At 37.3% G+C, this 22,721-nt stretch overlaps 1 protein-coding gene across 1 annotated transcript; it reads right to left on the bottom strand.

The window, feature by feature from the left end:
• Nucleotides 1-1,685: 1,685 nt before the first annotated feature.
• Nucleotides 1,686-5,090, bottom strand: LOC137965535 (ras-related protein Rab2BV). The gene is made up of 3 exons (XM_068811799.1): nucleotides 4,882-5,090; nucleotides 4,534-4,738; nucleotides 1,686-2,562 (listed from the first exon to the last, which is right to left on the bottom strand). Exons 2-3 carry the CDS (start codon nucleotides 4,696-4,698, stop codon nucleotides 2,077-2,079), a joined length of 651 nt encoding a protein of 216 aa, XP_068667900.1. The 5' UTR covers nucleotides 4,699-4,738; nucleotides 4,882-5,090; the 3' UTR covers nucleotides 1,686-2,076.
• Between the last annotated feature and the right edge of the window lie 17,631 nt (nucleotides 5,091-22,721).

Genomic DNA, 22,721 nt, shown 5'->3' with positions numbered 1-22,721 from the left:
ACCAAAATTCTTCTTGCATTGGAAAGTAAAATCGAATATATTTTTATAAATATATAATTTATAATATGAAAAGTTCAATATAGATGTGCGAATGCCAATAAACCAACGGGTACTAGGGTAGAAAAGAAAGAAAAAAAATAGAATATGAACCTAAAGTACTAGAGATGATAGATCAGAAAATGATCACATTATCTTTGTGGGTTGATCGAGTCAACTCATAGAAGCATCTCTAATACCATGTTGAATTTTGGGTGAAGAGAAAACTCCACTGACTTGATATAATTTCAGTACAATGAACTTCTATTTATAATAGATGAAACTAGTAGAATACAATTATAATTAAATATTTGCCCAATTACACCCAAAGTTAAACACTAAAAGATAAGTCCTAGAATAATTGAACAACTAAACATAAATAGAAGACTAACATAACTAAAACACCTTTAACTGAGACTCTTCTGTGAGACCTCCACTTGCGAGACTCATGTAAGAGTCCATCATATTAATTCTTGCTTCGTGAGACTTCTTATTGTGAACGTCATGTAAGACTCTTTCATATCTGCTATTCGATAATTAATTAATTAAAAAATATACTTTTAGGAAATGTTAAAATTTATAGATTTTTTTATTCATCTACAATTATAATTTGTTTATCCAACTTTGGTTTTAAGACATGAAATGTTACAATTGGATTTAACAAACCCAAAAGATTTGTAACACTTAAATAGACTAAGTTAGGTGAGTTTCTAAAGCTCAGTGAATATACAAAAACATATTTAAGATCTAAGCTCAATCAAAGGTACTCAATTTTTCTATTGATCCAGTTAAAATAACTTATTTAAAGGAACTTTTGGGACCCGTTTCCAGCAGATGCTTGAAATAACATTTGAAGAAAAAAAATCCTAGTTATAATGGATTTGTACCTCAAACTTGTGAATAGATTTGTAACTGACATAAAGGCCCAAGGTCCATACTTCAGCACAGAAATAACTAAACATTTTTTGCTAAAGCCAAAAGAAAACCATCTTTGCACGCCCACTGATATCTTCACTCTCCGATTACTCCTCTGGCTCTCTTTTATTTGATTCTCCCACTTTAGTCCTGTTAGCAGAGTCTGAGGAACAAGTCGTGAGGAGAAAAACATCGATGCTATGGGAAAAGAAAGAGAGCAAAAAAGATAACAGGAGAAAAACAAATAAAGGGGAAAAAAAGAGGCTTAGATGAAGCAAATAGCCGTCTGCAAAAACGAGGAAAAAGCCAAAAACCGAAAGAGAGATAATCACTGGCATCATTCTCAATGTAAAACAGGATCAGAGTCCCACATAAATTGATAGCCTTAATTCCGTTTCATACCAAAAGGTACCTAAAGAATCTTAAGAGAGGAAGAAAAAGATAATCACTCGTGTTTCTGAACAGCATCTGAATATAATACAGGATCAGGTTCCACAAATGATAATCCTGATTTTTTCATACCGAAAGGTCAAAAAATCTTGAAGAAACATAATAACAAAAGAAGCTCAATGGATACGCCAGACCTGGCACCGGGGTTGCACGACACGTGTACAAGCTGTAAGTCATGCAATATGTGCTACTAGTCAAGTGTGAAATGTTTCACACAAGCCAGTTCCGTGGTGTTAGCATAGTCCCCAAGGCACAAGTGTCACACTTCAGAGTTCAATTCCTGCTTAAGCACCAAAATTGAAAAGCATACGGCTGAAAAAAATTTCCATTTAGGTTCAGACCACTTCAGACGCCTTTGATATATCGTTCTTAGTAAGGAAAAAAGGTAACACAAATTTTATTACAAGTTAGGAACATCTCCGAACCAAACAAAATGCAAAAGCCAAATAAATGAAAAGAGAGAAAAGACTACACATGCATAGCTGCACCGACTCCCTATTCGAGACACTATTGCCAAATGCTAGTCAGAAGCATGAAAATCTAAGAAAGAGACCCACAACCTAGAGTAGAAACTTGACGAACTAGTAGAAAATATTCTACAAATCTTATAGATGCGTGAGTTGCGAAAAATTTGCTTGCCGTTTCTCATTACAAGCTACTGGGAAGGCCGAGTGATCAAGTAGAACAACAGCTCCTCTTTGTCAAATTTCCTGACGCATCACCAACATTTATTGTTGTCCCTACACCAGGCCCTGGAGTGCTAGCAGCCTCCTGTGCTGCCAAAGCCTTCTTACTTATGATATGATATATTTCAGTCAGAATGGTCTGAAAGGCCTTCTCAATGTTCAGAGCTTCCAAAGCTGAGGTTTCAAGAAATGAGAGGCCTTGCTTCTCAGCCAACGCTTGCGCATCTTCCTCAGGGACAGCTCTCAAATGGTTGAGGTCTGATTTGTTCCCAGCCATCATGATGACAATGTTGGAATCTGCATGGTCACGCAACTCACCTAGCCACCTCTGCACGTTATCGAATGTTTGCCTTTTTGTAATGTCATAGACAAGAAGTGCCCCAACTGCACCTCTGTAGTAGGCACTTGTAATGGCTCGGTACCTCTCTTGACCAGCAGTATCCCATATCTGGGCCTTGACAGTCTTTCCATCAACCTGTTTTGAAACGAGTGACCATCAGACACTTAAATAGGTGAGAGATAAATGATACAAAATATTCCACAGATGCTTGGGTATACAAGCAAGTTAGAATGTTCCCAGGAGTTTCATTACCTGTCAAACCTCATACTTAACATCAAACCTACTGGTGTTCAGTAAAAAGATCAAATACACTACATGCAGACAAATTTGTGAATTCAAAAATGTTTGTAGAAATGATGTAGAGCAGGTACAGCAAGAATTGCCTCCCTCTCCTTAAAGGGCAATATCAGATGGGAAGAATCTGAGGAATCCATCGACCACAAATTGACTACTCATGGAGGTGCTTACAAAACTAGAAGTCCACATGCATAGAGACCAAATGAAGTACAAAGCATCTTCAGTGAATAAAGCAACTGAATGATGTTATCCTACCTGTAATTTTTATTATCCGCTTCCACCACCAGAAAGTTGAATATTTTCTAGAACATCCTCAACAAAAATAACATCCAAAAGTAGACAATATCCAACCTCAAGCTTTTTTGTGCAACTAACATCCATATTATTTCTGAAAGAAAGGGCTGCTAGGACATGGCATATGCAATCTTCAGTTTAATACAATTTCAATTAATAACAAGCATTCATTCATGGTCTCACTATTTCCTTCAGCAAGTATAGAATATCTTTCTTCGGTGAATAATTATTCAACATATGGACGGACAGAGCACAGACAAAATGGAGACAAGGTTAATTGATATCAAAACACTCAAGGAATGAATTAATCAAGTCCATATACCGGCATCTTTATTCTTACATCACATTATAATATCAAATATCCAGAGAGCAGACAGATGTATATAGAGAGGAAAGAGTAATGCCTTTTAAAGAACAAGTACCATCAAGATTATTAATTCCTATACTTGAAATGATGTTTCATCAATTCATATCAATCTTCCAGGAGAGTTGCTAAAGAAATATTTCCTGGTTGAAAAATATTGTTAATTTGCTTATGGCAAATTTTATATGTAACATGTAGTGGAACACATCACAGTTATAACTAACTTATGCTTAACATTGATCTCCATTCCTTAGATAAAATAGGGAGTAAGTATGCTTAAATTTAAAAAGTCTTGTCAAACCACATCCTTAAGTGTCTTTCATGACTTGTTCCACCCAAAATTCATTTCACCAGTAGTTGGAACAGTATGTGATATGTAAGGATGATACTAAATGAATAAATAAATGTAGCTATCTCAGGAAAAAAAGGATTAAAGCCTAACAGATAAAGTCTTCGCAACTTCTCAAGAGAAGAAGCTTACAGCCTCACATTTTTAGTGATTGAAAACTCTAGATCTTTTTAAGAATTTTTTACATCCTTCATACAAAAAAAAAAAAAAAATCATTATTAGCAGAATTGATGATCATGGACAAGAACAAATACATGCACGACTACATATAAGTATCATCAAACATATCCTGGACAGAACAAAACATATTTTGTAATCAATTGCTAAAAAAGGACGAGAGACAAGCAAATCAAGCATATCACTTGACAACTATTACTAACAGTATAAAGAAAAAATGTAATTGAAATAACTCACAACACACTAACAATGATAATTATATTTTTAAAGAGCAAGTGATAACAATATTGACAAATGCTTTCAGCTCGAAATTAAACGATCAACTGGCTATCTAATGTATCATTACTTCTAAAAAGAAAGTCGAAAACATATAATGAAATGATCACTTCAGCCAGCTAATTCATATAGTCTACAATACTCAGAAGAACAAGATCGAAGCAATAAGGTCAAAAAAGAAAAAGAAATATTATAAGTAATCCTCCAGAAAAGAAGTCTTACTTAATACTAAATTAGAGAGTAGAGCTTCAAAAGAACTCTCATATACGTCTCCCAAAATGTAGACAACATCAAGCCGGTGACAACTTGAAATGGATAAACAGAAATAATCAAGCCGATCGGGAGGTACCTGAAGTGTCCTTGTCGCAAATTCAACACCAATCGTTGACTTGGACTCCAAACAGAACTCGTTACGCGTGAACCTCGAGAGAATGTTAGACTTGCCAACACCGGAATCTCCAATCAAGACGATTTTAAAGAGATAGTCATACTCGTGATCCACCTTATGAGCCATTTCTTGCTAATATAGTACTTTTTCCTCCCTTTTCACCGATCTGGCAGATCCACCGTGAAATCAGACAATAGAAAGGCAATTCACAAAAATGAAGACCAACACCGTCCCAGACTCCAACCAAAACTCATTTCCAAAAGCCGATCTAAGAACAGAAACCCAACAGAACCAGGAAAAATAACTTACCTTAAAAAAAGAGGAATCAACGAAGGCAAAGACAGAGAGTCCAAAATAACGGAGAATTTCTGTGAGCAAATTCAGACAGTCTAATCGACGAAGGTCAGATTCTGATCATTGAGAGACTAACATTGAGGTTATGGAAGGGAAATCGCTGTAGGCGTCGCGTTCTCCATAACCATTGAGAAGAAACAGAAAACCGACGAAAAGGGTTTTGAAATGGCCTCGGCAGATTTAAAAAAGATGACCCCCGAATTACGTGAGGTTAAATAAATAGAGAAATTTATTTTTTATTTAAAAAAATATATTTTCCACTTTTTTTATTCTTTTACTATTTAACTCCTTCATCATTGGCAGATGAACCGACACGAAGCGAGCGGCGCACGATTCTTCCGTTTCTTCACAGAGATGCCCACTTCCCCCAAATGACAAATCATCTTCGTCGATTTGCTGACGGCAAGAGTGTACTAATCCAAGTCGTACGCGCACTCATGCCTCATAAACAGCTAACAACACCCTGGCGCACAGTAGCTGGAAGCTTAGATGAGACAAAGGGACGGAGACGTGGAAAGCGGCGAAGACAGCTTTCCATTTTTATTTTTATTTTTTATACCTTCAGAAAAAATATTAAAACTAACAAAATGTAGCTGAAACTCTCTTGAGACGCAGATGAGAGGTTTAGGAGATGAAAAGCCACTCGCTACCACATTCCGAAGATTTCGTCTCCGGACTGCGAAATGTCTGAATGCAAAGAGTCGACCGTTCCTCAAGTACAATCCGCTCAGAAACAGCGGGACCCACTTCATGTAACTTTTATTTTTAATAAAAAACCCTATTTTAATGGAAATTCATGAGTTGGTGCCCCGGCTCTTCCGCCGCCGAGTTGACCCGTTACTCGACCTGGTTGACTCAAATTTTGTATCTAGACAGTCGTGTTAATTAAGAGATGGATTTGGAGTCGTCCTTTCTGTTTTGTGGTAAAAGAAATGCGAAACTGTTAACTGTTATTATTAAACTAAAGTATGCAATTTAATCATCTGTTGAAGTGATAAAGATTTTAATGGATACTGATATCGTTTATGAACCGAGAATGATGGGTTTGTCAAAGATAGCTCCACATATTGGTTTAATTACCTAAAAATAATTAAAAAGCCCATCTCCCTTTCATTTTCAAGGTTGGGTAAGGTAGGGTCACCTCCCTCACACCTGGAGAATGGCAGAGAGCAACAATATTTTTCCTCTTTTTGATTCCACATCAAGAGAGGGAAAGAGAGAGAGAGGGCGGCCTACCCTCTCCCCAACCTCTCTTTTACAGAAAAGCCCATCTCCCTTTCATTTTCAAAGTTGGGTAAGGTAGGGTCACCTCCCTCACACCTGGAGAATGGCAGAGAGCAACAATATTTTTCCTCGTTTTTATACCACATCAAGGGAGGTTTCCTCACTCTTTCCTCTATCTTGTAGACTTCACTCAAGGAAGGAGGTGGGCAACACACTTACCCAATTTTTGAAATAGTGGTGGAGCTGCTAGCTTATGTACCCTATTTTTTGGATTAACCCAAGCAAGCAAGTAATTGTCAAAACTTAGTTGGTCAATCTGGTTTTAGTTAATTACAAATCAAATCGTAAATAAGCTCAACAATGTGATTAGGTACTATTGAACTCGTAGCGAGTTTTTATTTGAGTACTCTAGATGAAATTGTTGAATAAAATAAAATTTGATATGTAGTTATGTGATTTACAAAATTCACAAACATATAATGAATATTTTACCAAAAAATAAAAAAAAACTTAATAATCTTATGGCAAAATTGAAGATAATTAAAGAACTCTTATACATTGTTATACATTATTAAAAATTTAGATTGGTCGTTATTTCAATTTGATGTTAAAATATCTCTTATCAAGGTGGCCTTGACAAAGAAGCTTATATAAAAATTTGCCAAGACCATCCATGCAAAAATTGTAATCTACTACATAAATTAAAAAAACAATTTATAGGCTAAAGCGATTGCGTGTGTATGCAAATCTCAGTACATCACAATGTGAATAAAGAGTTGCAAAGAAGCCTAGATCAATGTTTGTTAAGAGAACCCATTTAGGGTAGTTTGTTGTTTATGTTGTGTAGACAAAGAGGTCATTGTTATTACGGGCAATGATTCTAGTGGTATTCTGTTATACCTCGGATCTAACATACGAGGAAGACGATGAATATGGAGGATTGTTGTGATGTTTTGAGCCTTCGAAGGGAGCTCAACCCTGGATCTCAAAGGGAGAATCCGACCTAGACCTCTAAGGGAGAATCTGACCTGTTTAATTCAAAATTTCTCAATGCTTAGTTTCTTTCATTCATCTCACGTCCCTATATAGGGAATTAGGGAAAACATGCCAAAGGCCATAAGTTCAACAAATTACAAATAAACCCCTAATGAATTGAAAGTGTAAATAAACCCCTAATGAATTGAAATTGCAAATAAACCCCAGTCTATCCTCTTCTCTAACTATCTACTCTAGATGCTATGGAGTCCATAACATTACTCCCTTCCTGGAGAACGAGCTTGCCCTCAAGCTCGAAGATAGGTTGGCTTGCCCGTGCCGACGGCTGAGTCTATGTAAAATGTCAACCGCAGTATCAGCGTCAGCGCACTGGACTACAAAAGTAGAGCAACCAAGTAGAGGAGCAATTTTTTTTTTTTAGGTTGTATGCAACTATTGCCACACCTAAGAGAACCAAATCTGCCTCAAGCATTTCAGATTCATTAGCCAGTACGTTCTCTCTCTCTCTGCACCAACTATAGTCTAGGCTGTTGCAACGATTGAGCTCTAGATGTGGTACTCAGATGAATCAAGCTTTCTGTATGCAAATGCCCGAGTTCTCAAGCGATATTTTGCAGAATTTGATAGGTGGAGCACTGTTCGTGTTGGATATATCTTGCCATTTTCCGCAAGCCTATCAAGGAGAATGTGGTCAGCACCTTTGCATGGGAGAAAGATCTGTATCAGCATCAAAGTGTCCAAGTTAATCTCCTGTAGTTGTGTTGTTTCAGCCAACTCACATTGCTGTGTGAAAGCATTGGCTCGATCAGACATTGTAACCTTTATAGATTTCACTACTCGGACATAATCCTTCAAAGATTCTTCAAAATTCATTAGCAGATTATGGGCCTCCTCTAGGAGTTTCAATGATAACACTTCTGATTTTGACCCAAGCTCAGAAAATGCTTTCCCAAGAGAATCGCCTTCACAAACACCCAAGAGCATGACTGTCTGCCCAAAGTCCAATAGAGATTGTCCCATCTCTTTGTGTCGCTTTACCAGTCGAAAGGCTTGTTGTTGGGCCTTAGCGAAATGATCCTCAATCTCAAATATATGGGGGGGGGGGGGGGGGGGGGGGGGGGGGGGGTTAGTCCACAATGAAGTGGAGTGAATTCCCCCCGCATTACCTAGGTCATCACAAATAAGGCGTTAGTGCAAAATGATTTGAATTGAAGCGAGATAACACGTTTCATCTCCTCAGGCAAAAACGACGAAAAACTGATTTCGCCCTTTTTTTAAAATCATTCACTTACCACGAGCGACGTTGCTTCTTCCCCCCCCCCCCCCCCCCAAACGAAAAATCCCTCTCATTTCCTCTTCTCCTCTCCTCTTGCTCGGCCTTTGTCTCCCGACAAATTTTTTCGCCCGACCTTCTTCTCTCGTTTTTGCTCTCTCTGCTCCCTCTGCTGGCTCTCGTCTTCTTGTTCTGCTCCCTTTGCTTTCTCTGCTCCCTCTACTTTCTGTTGTTATCTCTCGTTTTTGCCCCATCTCCCTCTCTCGTCTCTTTCTCTCTCGGCCTTTCTCCTCCTTCTCCCTCTATCGTCTCCCTCTCTCTTTTTCCCTTTAGGCCTCCATCTCTTCTCACTCTCGGCCTCCCTCTCCCTTCTCTTTTGCGCTCTTCTCTTTCCTCCTCCCTCGATTTCCTTTGATTTAACCTATTTCGATTTGGATATCCTTCGATTTCCTTCAATATTCTTTGATTTTCGACAGTTAGGCGTCGATTTCTTCCATTGGGCTTACATTTCCCCATTCGGCGGTGATTTCCCAAAAATTTCAGAAGGTAAGCCGAAACCCTAATTTTTTTTCAACTAATTTAGTGTTGTATTTGAGTTAATTTTAATTTTTTTGCGTAATTTATCTTGATTGTGGCCTAATTGTGGGATTTAGGGTTAGGGTTTATGGGATTTAGGGTTCAAATTCGTGTTGATAGGGTTTAATTTCAGGATTAAAGTTGGGTTTTGGGACTTTTAGGATTTTAAGGTCTAGGGTTTAGTCTTTAGGTCTAGAATTAGGGTTTATGTTTTTTTTGTTTTTTTTTTTTAAAACATAGGGTTCTCGGTTTTTAGGGTGATAGTGTTTTAAGTTCTTAGGGTTTAGTGTTTGGGGCTTTTAGGGGTTTTAAGGTCTAGGGTTTATGGTTTGGGGCTTTGGGGGTTTTAGGGTCTAGGGTTTAGGGTTTACGGTTTGGGACTTTTAGGGGTTTTAAGGACTAGCGTTTAGGGTTTGGGGCTAGGGGTTTTAAGGACTAGGGTTTATTTTAATTTGTAGGTTTCTCGGTTAGGGTATAGGATTTAGGGGGTTTAGTCGAGTTCAAACAAGGCTGATGATGTAAGGTTTGTAGTGCCTACGAAGTCATATGGGGCTCTACCAAGGGTGTTCGGTGAATTTAGACTTGATGAGTTAGTTTTTGCATTGTTCTAGTAATCTACAATGAAATTAGTTAAATTAATTTTGAAATGTTTTAGAATGTTGTTGCATATGTTTGAAGTGCTATAGGATGTTTTTGCCATGTGGTGAGGAGATTTTGGAGTTATAAATATCCACCACATGGTCCAATTCAAACAAGGCTGAGTCGCCTACACGGGCGTCTATTAGCAAACGAAACCCGACCCCCATCAATGACGATGTACGGTTCGTAGTGACTGCGAAGTCATATGGGGCTCTACTAGGGGTGTTCGGTGAATTTGGACTTCATGAGTTTAGTTTTGCATTGTTCTAGTCATCTGCAATGAAATTAGTTAGATTAATTTTGAAATGTTTTAGAATGTTGTTGAATATGTTTGAAGTGCTATGGAATGATTTTGCCATGTGGTGAGGAGATTTTGGTGTTATAAATATCCACCATATGGTCCAATTCAAACAAGGTTGAGTCGCCTACATAGGCGTCCATTAGCCAACGAAACCCGACCCTCATCAATGACGATGTACGGTTCGTAGTGACTGCGAAGTCATATGGGGCTCTACCAGGGGTGTTCGGTGAATTTGGACTTCATGAGTTTGTTTTTGCATTGTTCTAGTCATCTGCAATGAAATTAGTTAGATTAATTTTGAAATGTTTTAGAATGTTGTTGCATATGTTTGAAGTGCTATGGAATGTTTTTGCCATGTGGTGAGGAGATTTTGGAGTTATAAATATCCACCACATGGTCCAATTCAAACAAGGCTGAGTCGCCTACATGGGCGTCCATTAGCCCACGAAACCCGACCCCCATCAATAACGATGTACAGTTTGTAGGGACCGCGAAGTCATATGGGGCTCTACCAGGGGTGTTCGATGAATTTGGACTTCATGAGTTTGTTTTTGCATTGTTCTAGCCATTTGCAATGAAATTAGTTAGATTAATTTTAAAATGTTTTAGAATGTTGTTGAATATGTTTGAAGTGCTATGGAATGCTCTTACCATGCGGTGAGGTGATTTTGGTGTTATAAATATCGACCACATGGTATTTTGTTATTTGTTGGTTGTGTTACTATGTGTCCCTAGTTACTACAACGGGTAATAGTTGTCTGATAAAAAAAAATTCTATGAGGACCATCTCGGATTTAGATTATAAATGGCTGGAAGAAGACAACAAACTCCTCGATCATATGACATTTGGACCTTCGATGATGACAACAAAATGCTCGATCTCTTGGTTGAGCAAGTCAATATGGGGAACAGGATGCCCAATGGGGTTTGGAAGCATGGAGTATATTTGGACTGTGTCAATAGGTTCAATGAAGACACAACTAATAAAAAAATTGTTGAGTAGCTCAAGAATCAAACAAGATCATGGAAGAAAACTTACCAAGCAGTAACAAGCTGTCTCAACACTAGTGGGTTCAGTTGAGATGCAACCACACTTCGAGTTACTGCATGTCATTCTGTATGGCAAGACTATATCAAGGTCAGTAAATTATGACTGACTGTAAAAAATTTTGTATGTTTTCCGCATTACTAGAACTCTATTCTAAGTCGTCTAAATGATGTTTTATACTTGTAGGAGCATAGAGAAGCTGAAAAGTATAGACAACAAAGCTGCCCTCTTTATGAAAAATTGGCTTTGGTAGTGGGAAACTCAATAGCCATGCGGAGAGCAAGTCAAACTGACGAAGACATGTGCAATGATGTCCAACATGAGGAAGAAAATGAGATCTTGGACATGCTCGAGGATGTTGATTTAGGTAGAGATACTCCTTCGCCATTCTTCACAAAAAATGAGTCGGCACATGATCAGTCTCCAAATACTAACCGATCAACTTCAAGTCGTCATAGAAAGAGATTGCAAATGGCCACCGATGATAGTATTATGTTCGTTGATACAATTACAAGAATTACCACCTTATTGCAATCTTTACAACCTAAAGATGATAAAACCGCCGGAGAGAATTGGTATGAAGCCCTCACTGAAATTCCGGACCTGTCGGTAGAGATGAAGTTTCACGCTCCTCTATTGTTAGATACACCAATGAAGAAGGACATGTTTACGAAGCTACCAGTGGAAGAGCTACGTAATTGGCTTAAATACTATGCTGGTGAAATGTAGTCAATAGTTTTAAGTACACTATTATTTTATGATTGAAGATAAGGGTATGTTTTTGTGTTTATGACATTTAGGAAGAAACATGAATTATTGTTGTAGTCGTCATTGTGGTTGTGGTGATTGTATTTGCAGGTTTCCATGGAAGACAAAAATAGGAATACAAGAATGATTTTATTGACATGTCTTATATACATTATGGGAAGATACTATCTCAATTATAGGTATAGACGTGCATTACGTCCTCGAGGGATTGGTGGTCCGATTTATTTGCAAAAGGCATTAGCAAAATCACCTGTTAAATTTCAAAAAGTTTACAGTATGAATCAAATTGTGTTTAAAAAAATGGCAGAGATACTTTATAGTAAATGATTTTTATCACCTACAAAGACCATCTCAGTGGCAAAACAACTTGCATATTTTCTCCTAACTGTTGCTCAAGGACAAGCGTATAGTGTCACAACAGAGATGTTTGATAGATCAAATTGGACTATAAGTAGGTATTTCAATAAGGTGTTGAATGCTATTATCAAACTTCGGCCTGATTACATCAAACGGCCTTCAGAACGGACTCACTTGAAGATTTTAAACAATCCAATGTTTAATCCGTATTTTAAGGTAACATCACTTGGCATCTAATGAACAATTTTAGATTAATATTTATAGTTACTTGTATTAATTGAAATAATATAATTAGGATTGTATTGGGGCTATTTATGGAACTCATATCAAAACAAACATCCGACTTGAAGAACAACAAAGGTTCTGGAACAGAAAGGGCTATCTCTCACAAAATGTGATGGCAGCATGTATATTTGATATGCAATTCACTTATGTACTTGTTGGATGGGAGGGATCAGTGGTTGATTCCCGTGTATTGAAGGACGCATTGACTCGCCGAAATAGAATCTGTGTACCTGAAGGTAAATAATATATTGTTATGTAGTAATTTTATTTTATTTTATCTTCAATTATCTTATGTGGAAAATATTTTGTATTGTAGGTAAATATTATCTAGTCGATGCTGGTTATGTAAATGTGTCAGGATTTTTGGCTCCATATCGAGGAACTCGTTATCATTTACAAGAATTTGGAGACAACCTTCCTAGAAATGGTAAAGAGCTATTCAATCGAAGACACTCATATTTGAGGAATACTATTGAACAAACTTTTGGTGCTTTAAAAGCTCAATTCCAAATGTTGAAAGTCGCTCCTCCGTTTTCTTATAAGATCTAGATGAAAATTGTAATAGCTTGTTGCATATTACACAATTATATACGTAAAGAGGATTACAATGATATGTTTGAATCGGAAGATGATGATTCCGATGATGAGGTAGGTGGAGGAGGTGATGAGGTCCGATTAGCAGGTGAAAATTTGGATGAAGATAGCGATGATAGCGATGATCTTGGGGATGAAGGCAACCTATCAACAACAATGCGGAGGCGTCGTGCATTAGAATCCACTAGAGCTGCACAATTTCGAGATGCCATAACAACTAGCATGTGGAGTGATTATTAGTAGTTGTACTTTATTGCATTTGAACATGTATGTTGTCGTTCGTATCTAGTAAACTAGTAAGTTGATGATGTTAAATGCACAAACTCGTTGTTAAAAATAATTTACTCTAATTATATTCGTTGTTGTCATTTTATACCTTTTTGTCACATGTTTTAATTTTATTTAGTAAGTATTTTTATATTATATCTTATGTTATTAAAAAATAATTTATTTATTAATTATATTCCCTTATGTTATTTTTTAATTTTTATTAATTTAATATAATTTATTCTAGTCACACATAATTAGTATATTAATTTATAATAAACTGTAATCATTAATTGGTTTAATTATGCAATTTATATAATTAATTAAAAAATTAGGCTTATTCATTATATTCCCTTATTTTTTTTAATTTTTATTAATTTTATATAATTTATTCTAGTCACACTTAATTAGTATATTAATTTATAATAAATTTTAATCATTAATTGGTTAATTATCCAATTTCTATAATTAATTAAACCATTAGGTTTATTTATTATATTCCCTTATGTTATTTTTTAATTTTTTTATTAATTTTATATAATTTATCCATGTCACACGTAATTATTGTTTTAATTTATAACAAACTATAATCATTAATTGGTTTAATTATCCAATTGTTATAATTAATTAAACCATTAGGTTTATTTATTATATTCCCTTATGCTATTTTTTAATTTTTTTATTAATTTTATATAATTTATTCTAGTCACACGTAATTAGGATATTAATTTATATAATGAATTGTAATCATTAAAGGTTACTCATTCTCTTCTTTATTTAGAAAAGGACACTGGAATCTGTTTTCCAGGCACTAACACTGGAATCTGTTTTCCAACCACTTCAACTGGCTTGGACTAACACCCAAACATGAGTTGAAGTGGAAGCAATTCATCTCACTTCAATTCAATTTTTCACTTCATTTCCACTTCATTATGGACTAACCCCCCCCCCCCCCCCCCCCCCCATAGTGTGTCAGTTTGTCATATTGAGGATTGGACACTTCAACAGGGGTTGCTTGTCCAAGAACTACAACACTAACCTTAGATTGAACATTCTCGAAAACCTGCAATAAAGTAGAGGGTTTCTGCTTAAAAATACCCAACGCTACAGATCTAGCTCTCGCCAAGCCTTCACAGAGCCCATTGCAGAGCATTAGCATCATGTGGGCTGGTTCCAACCAAAGTCATACGTGAATGCCTCATTGTCGTCAGTGTTAGCGGCACGTGCTCCATCCAAATGCCATACAAGGCGAGAGAGACATCAACATGTTCTTCAGTTGGTAGAAGCAAGAAAAACTCATCTATAAATTGTTCAATGAAATCGTCCCCCCTACAGAAAGTGGACAAATAAACAGCCCAGTGACCAAACATCTGAGCCAAAACCAATGGAATGGCCAGAATGGTGGACGACTACTTGTGCATCTGGACTACCAAAAATAACCACACCAAAGATGTATTGGGTATGATGAAGCTCTGAATCTCCAAGAAGTAAAACTACAATACCAACCACTTTCACGACACATAAGGCTTGCATGACAATGGAGAATGGATAAACAGTTGGAGGAATACCAGGAGGGAGCACTGGAGCAAGAACCGTTGGAGTAAGTGTGTGGCATGTTTCAAAAACTAATACATCAAGAACAACATTATGGGATCTGAATGGTGGTTGGCAGTTAGAGAGATCCTTCATTTCCCTCAAAACTGAGTAACCTGCCCAGGAAAACTAGCCATTCCGTACCATTTCATGATAAAAATAAGTATAGACTCTTTGAATGGGATCTCTTCCTCTTTCATTTGACCTAGCAATGCAGGTATTGCTGTGAACTCTACAAATGCCAGAGGGAAGGTATAATTCCCGTTCGCAAGCCCGAGGCCATAGTACATAACAACAATCACATCTCCCTCCCATTCTGGAGCAAACAGCTTGGCAATGCCCCCCAGTGGAAACCCAAGTGCTAGAACTTGACTGCATCTAGGCTTTACTTCCATTTCCAAAAGATGAGCAAGCTTTGCAGCAAAAGTGCCTTCATAAGCGCTAATATGATCCTTCAACCTCGATAGAGGTGCAATGTGAGGGTTCGCTTGGCGAACAATAAAATGGAGTACATGAAACAACTCCTGCAACCGTATCATAGGCAGGTCAATCTCCAAATTCCCATCCCTCCACCGCCGCATGGAAGTGTTGGACCCCTTACTTCTATCCTTAGCCATTAGTACCTGAGTCTCAAAGAGACCATTAAAAGCACATGAGGCTATTACAACACTCCATATAACAACGTGAAGTGATGTTAAGTAATTAAGACATCTCGGGGGCTCATGTTTTCTTGAAGAACAAACAGGGAACCCCAAAATCCGTCCCGTCATATCATAAGCCTCTGGAAATGTTAAGTTACTGATGAGATGCCTCAAAAACCTCTAGAGGTGCCTGATATCATGAACTGGCCCATGTGTCAAAATTTTCTTAACAACTGGAAAAATCCCACCAAGTTGATCAAAGAATTGCAAAGAATGCCAATTATCGGCAAAGAAGGTCGCAAGTTCAGGCCATGACCTAGTTGCAACAATTGCACACATGATATATCCCACATTGGACCCTGCAATTATCCTGGGCAAAAGCTTGTTCTCCACCAATGTTTTCACAACACCAATATGAAAAGCACCCAATGACACACCAAATGCAGTCCTCTAATCCGGTGAAAAAAATTTGTTGACGGAAGGCATCGGTAAGGCCATTTGCTGCTTGAAGTGGAAGCTGGCCATGATTCCTGAAAATTAATGACTCGCATTGGCTTTGCCAACCAGCCAACAACATGACATTGAGGCATTATGTTGAACAGCTCCCCAGCATTCGGAGCCCCCTTTTAAGCTTGGAAAATTAATGTCATAGAGACAGAAAATGCGTTGGCGTTGCAGAGCCTTACCCTAAATGACGGTGAAGTGGGTTCCCCGCGGAACTGCCGAGAACTGGAGTGGGAGGGGAAGGTGGTGGCCGGAAGTTAGATCCCACTAGACATGTTTTCGACGGTGCAGACTGAGCCTCGTCCGTCTATGGTGGCGAAGGGCAGCCCTTTGGGGCTTTGCCGCTTGTGTCCCGATCGGAATAGTCACTGGAAGATATTCCTTTTGCAGATCAGGATGGGGTTCCGCTCGCCGTAAGTCGTGTTGGTGTGCTTCCGGATTTGAGGTCTCCCCCAATCTAACCAACGCCGATGATGTGGTAGCTAAAAACCCCTCCGATTTTCCCAAATCGTCATCGTTGTTTGGCTTTGAAATTTCATGCCCAGAAATCTTAATTTGTGGTGACGCAAAGCCTCTCTGCCCCTCCTGATCTGAGATTGACCCCAAACCCTCCGCAGAGGCTTTGGCTGGTAGACGGGATGAAGTGGTTACTTGGTCACCCATTTTACCGTTGGAGACAGCTTCTCGAGCGAATGCCTCTCAATACTCCATTGTTAGCCAATACTTCACCCATGCATCACGCCAATACTGTATCTCGTCCACTGCATAGCCATCTGCAACCATTTCACGGACTTGTCTGTGCATCGCCAACCATGGGTCTTCGTGGCCTATTGTGTGCCTGCTCTGATACCAAGATGTTACGCCCTGGATCTAACACGCGAGGAAGACGATGAATAGGGAGGATTGTTGTGATATTTTGAGCCTTCGAAGGGAGCTCAACCTGGACCTCAAAGGGAGAATCCGACCTATTTAATTCTAATTTTTTCAATGCTTAGTTTATTTCATTCATCTCACGTCATTATATAGGGAATTAGGAAAAACATGCCAAAAGCCATAAGTTCAACAAATTACAAATAAACCCCTAATGAATTAAATTGCAAACAAACCCCTAATGAATTGAAATTGCAAATAAACCCCAATCTATCCTCTTCTCCAGCTATCCACTCTAGATGCTATGGAGTCCATAACATATTCATCAAGTCAAGGAGGACTTAAAAAGGGAGTTCCAAATAAAAGACTTAAGACTCCTTAAATACTTATTGGGTAGTGAAGTCCTTCAATCCAGTCATGGTATATTATTGTGACAAAGAAAATATGTTCTTGATTTGTTACAAAAAACATGAATGTTCGGGTGTAAGCCGGCTGACACACCTATGGAGATAAAGGTTAAAATATGTGTTTAAGGTGGGGCAGCTTCAATGGTTAGTTGGAAAATTTATTTATCTTATGGTTACAAGGCCAAATATATCCTATTTAGTAAGTGTTATCAGTCAATTCATGCATCGACCTCAGAAATCTCATTAGATAACGTTGGAAAGGATTATCTAGTACTTAAAAAGAAAAATTCAGAATGATGGTTATTACTTAAATGCCATGGACATACTAATAATGAGGGCTGGTTCTCCATATTATAGAAAATCCACCTTTGACTAATATGCAAGGGTTGAAGAAAATTTAGTCACATGGAGAAGCAAAAAACAAAATGTGGTGGCAAGGTCAAGTGCAAAATCTAAGTACAAGTCTATGGCACATGTAGTAAGTGAGCTACTATGGCTCAAATCCTTCATGACTGAGTTGAGTTTCTCTATAACTAAATTCATGAAACTTCATTTGAGATAATCAAGCAATTATTCACATTGCAACTGATCATGTGTTTCTTGAAAGAACGAAATATATTGAGATAGATTGTTAGTTTGTTTGTGAAAAGTTGGAAGCTGATGTGATATCCATGTAGTACATCCCATCGAAGAATCAACTTGAAGATATCTTTACAAGGGCCATTACTTAAAAAACCCTATCAAAGACATGTTACAAGTTGGGAATCTTTGATGTTTTCTCACTAGCTCGAGAGGGAGCGTTAAAGAAGATAGGGACATTATATGTAATTAAGTGAGTGAGTAGCATCATATGTAATTATATAATAACTCAAGTTCCTTTTTTTACGCATGTATTGTTGAATTCTAGGGTTTAATCCATGGATAACTTAGTTTGAGAGGAAGAAGAGGAAAAAACCAAAAAGACAAAAGAAGAAGAGAAGATGAGAAGGCAAAGTTGAGGAGAGAAACTTTAGGGGTTAAGAAAGCACTAATTTGAGCTCCTCCCTCTCACTTTCTTATTTATATAGGTGGGGCATGGATACCCTAATACATAGGAATAAAATAGAACACTTAAAACTGACGACGAATTACAGGTTATGTCACTCAATCTTGTAATTACATAGATAACCACTCAAAAAACTTCTACACTCCCCCTCAAGTTGGGGAGAAAACATCAAATATTCCCAACTTGGAGCAAGTATTTGTGAGTGACTTTGCATCAATAGCCTTTGTGAACATATTTGCCAATTGATTCTTCAAAGGGATATATTGCAAAGATATTATTTTGGCTTGAAGTTTTTCACGTATGAAATTACAACCTACCTCATTGTGCTTGGTTCTCTCATGAAAGACTGGATTGTTGCAATATGGATAACTGCCTGATTGTCACAATAAAGATTGGCAGTCGTGAATGATTTTAACCATACAATTCACTTATTTTAAAGTACTATAGCTCGATATTCTACTTCCACACTCGATCTAACCCCTACATTTTGTTTTTTGCTTCTCCAGGTGACTAGATTGCCCCCAATAGTTGTGTAGTAACTAGAGGTGAATTTTTATCATCAGGGGACCCAGCCTAGTCAATATCAGTAAAATCTTCAATTTTTGTATGACCGTGACATTTATATAGTAGCCTTTAACTTGAACTTTTCTTGAGATACCGAAGGATTCTTTCCAACGCTACCCAATGTGATTGTTGTGGTTGATGCATATACTGGTTGATAACATTGACCGAATAGGAAATATCTAGCCTTGCGACTATAATATAGATCAGCTTCCCGACTAACCTTTGAAACCGACTAACATCAACATCACTACCTGTTCCTGCACATAACTTAACATTACGTTCCATAGGTGTGTCCGTAGGCTTGCATCCAAGCATCTCGGTATCGTTCAACAAATCAAGTATGTACTTCCTTTGTGATAGGACTATACCATGTTTGGATTGAATAATTAAATTGCCAAGGAAGTAATTGAGAAACCCAAGGTCATTGGTTTCGAACTCCTTATTAAGGTCCTTCTTTACTTATTGAATGCCACAAAGGTTACTGCACTTAATAACAATATCATCCACATATATCGCCATAAGAATGTTGCCCTTAGTGGAATTTCTGGTAAACATTGAGTGTCCACTTTCACACCTCTTGAACCCAAGTTTTGTAACCACAGTAGTAAATTTATCAAACCAAGCCCACAAAGACTATTTCAACCCATATATTGCTTTATTCAGCCGATATACTTTCTCCCCCTCAACCACATAACCATGTGATTGGCATATGAAGACTTCCCATTTATAATTGGCTACTAGAGGAAATAAGAATTCTGGTCAAGTTGATCTTGGCAACATGAGAAAATGTTTCATCATAATCAACATCGTAAGACTGAGTATAACCTTTAGCAACTAACCGAGCCTTGTATTTGGCAACAAAACTATCTAGATTATACTTTAGGGAGAAGACCCATGTACATCGACTACCTTTTTTTTGGAGGAAGAGTGGCCAAATGCCAAGTGGAATTATGGTACATAGTATCAATCTCTTCATCCATTGCAGATTTCCACCTCTGATCAAAGAAAGAAGACATTGTAGAAAAAACAAAGAGACAACTTGGAGACAAGTAGTGATTGGAAACATAATGAGAGATAGGGTGTGAAGTGGATGGTGGTCTACCAGCAGTGGAGTGAGGCTCTTTAAGAAGAGCAATGGGCATAGTATCATAAGGTGGTCCATAAACCATTGGAGATGAAGGAGGAGAACATACCTCGGGATCATCTGAAGAATCCGTAGGTGACTGATCGACGAGTGTACAAAGAGTGTCTTTAGAAGGCTGGTCCATAGTCTGAAAATCATAATCCACCCAAATAAGTGGTTTTGGCATCCCTGTAGATGATGAGAAACCAGAAGGAGAGCTAGCAGAAAAATATGGTTGATGCTAACGACTGAGATAAATGTTTTCTTAAAAGGCAGAGAGTAACACACATAGTCTTTTTGATCTTTGGATACCCCAAGAAAATGCACTTAAAAACTCGAGGAAGGAATTTACCTTGGGGAGGCCCAAAGTGATGAATAAAATATGTTGGAAGATAAGTTCAAGCCCACACGACCAAGGAAGGCCCACATATCTAATAGTATTATAAGATGGGCCCAAGAATATAATAAGTAGGACCCACAATGATTACCACGAGCTGACATCCTTATCATTTCAGTTGGAAGATCAAGAAGGATTCACAAAAGTATCTTTATCTTAGGGTCACGACCAAGAAGAGTTTTAGTTTGATTTATGTTTGCCTTTTATCTACATGGAGTTAATTAATTAAACTAGGACTTATCTTTAAGTGTTAGAGTTTTGGTGTAATAGGGACAAGGGTAGTTTTATTGTAATTGGACTCTACTACCTTCCTCTATTATAAATAGAGATTCATGTACTCTAATTACAAAAAGTTATTGATGTCAATGAAGTATTTCACTTTTCGATAAATTCAACATGGTATCAGAACAGTTCTGTGAGTTGACTTTGTCAACTCACGGAGGTAATGTGATCCTTTTCTCTAAACCCTAAACCCTAAGTCTAGGTTCGTAGTTATGTTTTTCAGTCCCTACACTTGTAGTTTGCTTTGCATTTTTTACCTCTATAATTAGTTCTTTATATTGTAAATTATATATTGAAGGAAATATATTTAAGTCTAATTTCCATAGAAAACCTATTTAGTCCAATCGGACTTATATACAGAGAGATATTGATATTTGAATGAACGAAGGTAAGATTACAAAAAGGTTCGAGTAGCAGCAGCATTCTTCAGATTCTAAGGTATTTTTTGCTATCAAGAACTAGAATTTATATGGAGAAATATATATAAAAAAAATATTTGTAAGTATATTATTTTACCTATTCAACCAATTTTTTATCTGAGTTATCTAAAAAGAGCAATCGATATTTGAAACAGCAAAGGTCAGACTGAAAACGAGGTTTGAATGGCAGCAGAAAGCCTTAACTTTCGAGGTATTTTATGCTATAAAAAAAGACACTTTATATGGAGAATTATTTTTATAAGGAGATATTGATTTTGGAAGAGTCAATGGTCGTTCTAGAAAAATAGGAGAAACAAAACTTAGTTCGGCTAGATTACAGAGACCGAAATATATCAGATTATTTATCTTATGATTATTATATTTAATAACTTTAAGTTATACTTGGATGAATGGTATTTAAGTCTACTTTTAAAAGGAGAAATTTTATGTCAATCTGATCTATATTTGAAGATATATTTGCATTGGAAGAATCAAAGGTCATGTTAGTATTCTGTTACATTGAAAATCCGAATTCAAGCCGATTGTTTTGCGTCACTTTTTGAGTTGATATATCAGAAAAATATCTCACTTCTCCCTGGTTTTAGGACTTATTTATACATCTTTGTTATTTGGGCCTATTGCTACATCTATGATATTTGGTTCAAGTTGGGATCATTGCCCTTACCTCCTAGCTTGAGGGGGACAAGTACAAGAAGTACAAGAAAGAGGTATTTTATTTTATATGTTGTGAATAAGTTTATGTGACCAAAATATTCAAGAAATGGGGAGTACAAAAGATGAAGCTTGTGTATCTAAGAAGAAATTTTTATATTAGATTATTTCATGGATTCTTTTACAAAGTTTATTATTTGGTTCGTGTTATATGTGTTGGAAGATGGCCATGTTATATACAACTGATACCATTATATCTCTTTTGCGACATTATTATTGAAGAAGAGGTGCCCTCATATCATCATTTAATTTACCCAGTAAAAAAATATCACTGTTGGGGTTTCCATGACGAAGGATACCCTATCTAGGCCCTGTCAAAAAATATCACTGTTATTATGTCTCTTTGGGGACATTATTATTGAAGAAGAGGTGCCCTCATATCATCATTTATTTTACCCTGTAAAAAAATATCACTGTTGGGAAACCATGACGAAGGATACTCTATGTAGGCCCTGTCAAAAAATATCATGGTTGGGAAACTATGATGGAGGAACTTATTATTACATCTATATTATCCCCCCTGTAATGGCTTTTATGACTCCTACCACTTGAGAGTCGTTGTTCTGTGGAGGGACACGGTGGTGGACACTTTAGAGCAATGCCGATAGACACACTACCTATAGAAGATGAAGTGTGCCCTACATCCAGCATTAGGACTGGAGTATGAAGCAATGGCTTACCGGCTAGGAGTTTTTTTACTCTCAATTATGCCACAGGGCCTCATGGAAGGACGCAATAGCGTGAGGGGGAGTATTGGAAGATGAAGGCATATTGGAATATGTGCATTTTATACAAAAATATTTTATACATCATTTCCAGCAAGCAGGGAATTCATGTTGTTTTCTCACCCCCAGCTTGAGGGGGAGTGTTGGAAGATAAGTTCAAGCCCA

The sequence above is a fragment of the Aristolochia californica genome, unplaced genomic scaffold (genome assembly GCF_029961685.1).
Source record: "Aristolochia californica isolate CCGP_79_NKW_82.1479 unplaced genomic scaffold, dmAriCali1.0.hap1 SCAF_5, whole genome shotgun sequence".
Lineage (NCBI taxonomy): Eukaryota > Viridiplantae > Streptophyta > Magnoliopsida > Piperales > Aristolochiaceae > Aristolochia > Aristolochia californica.
Note: the sequence above shows the minus strand (reverse complement) of the source record. Positions and strands in the feature narration are given on the sequence as shown.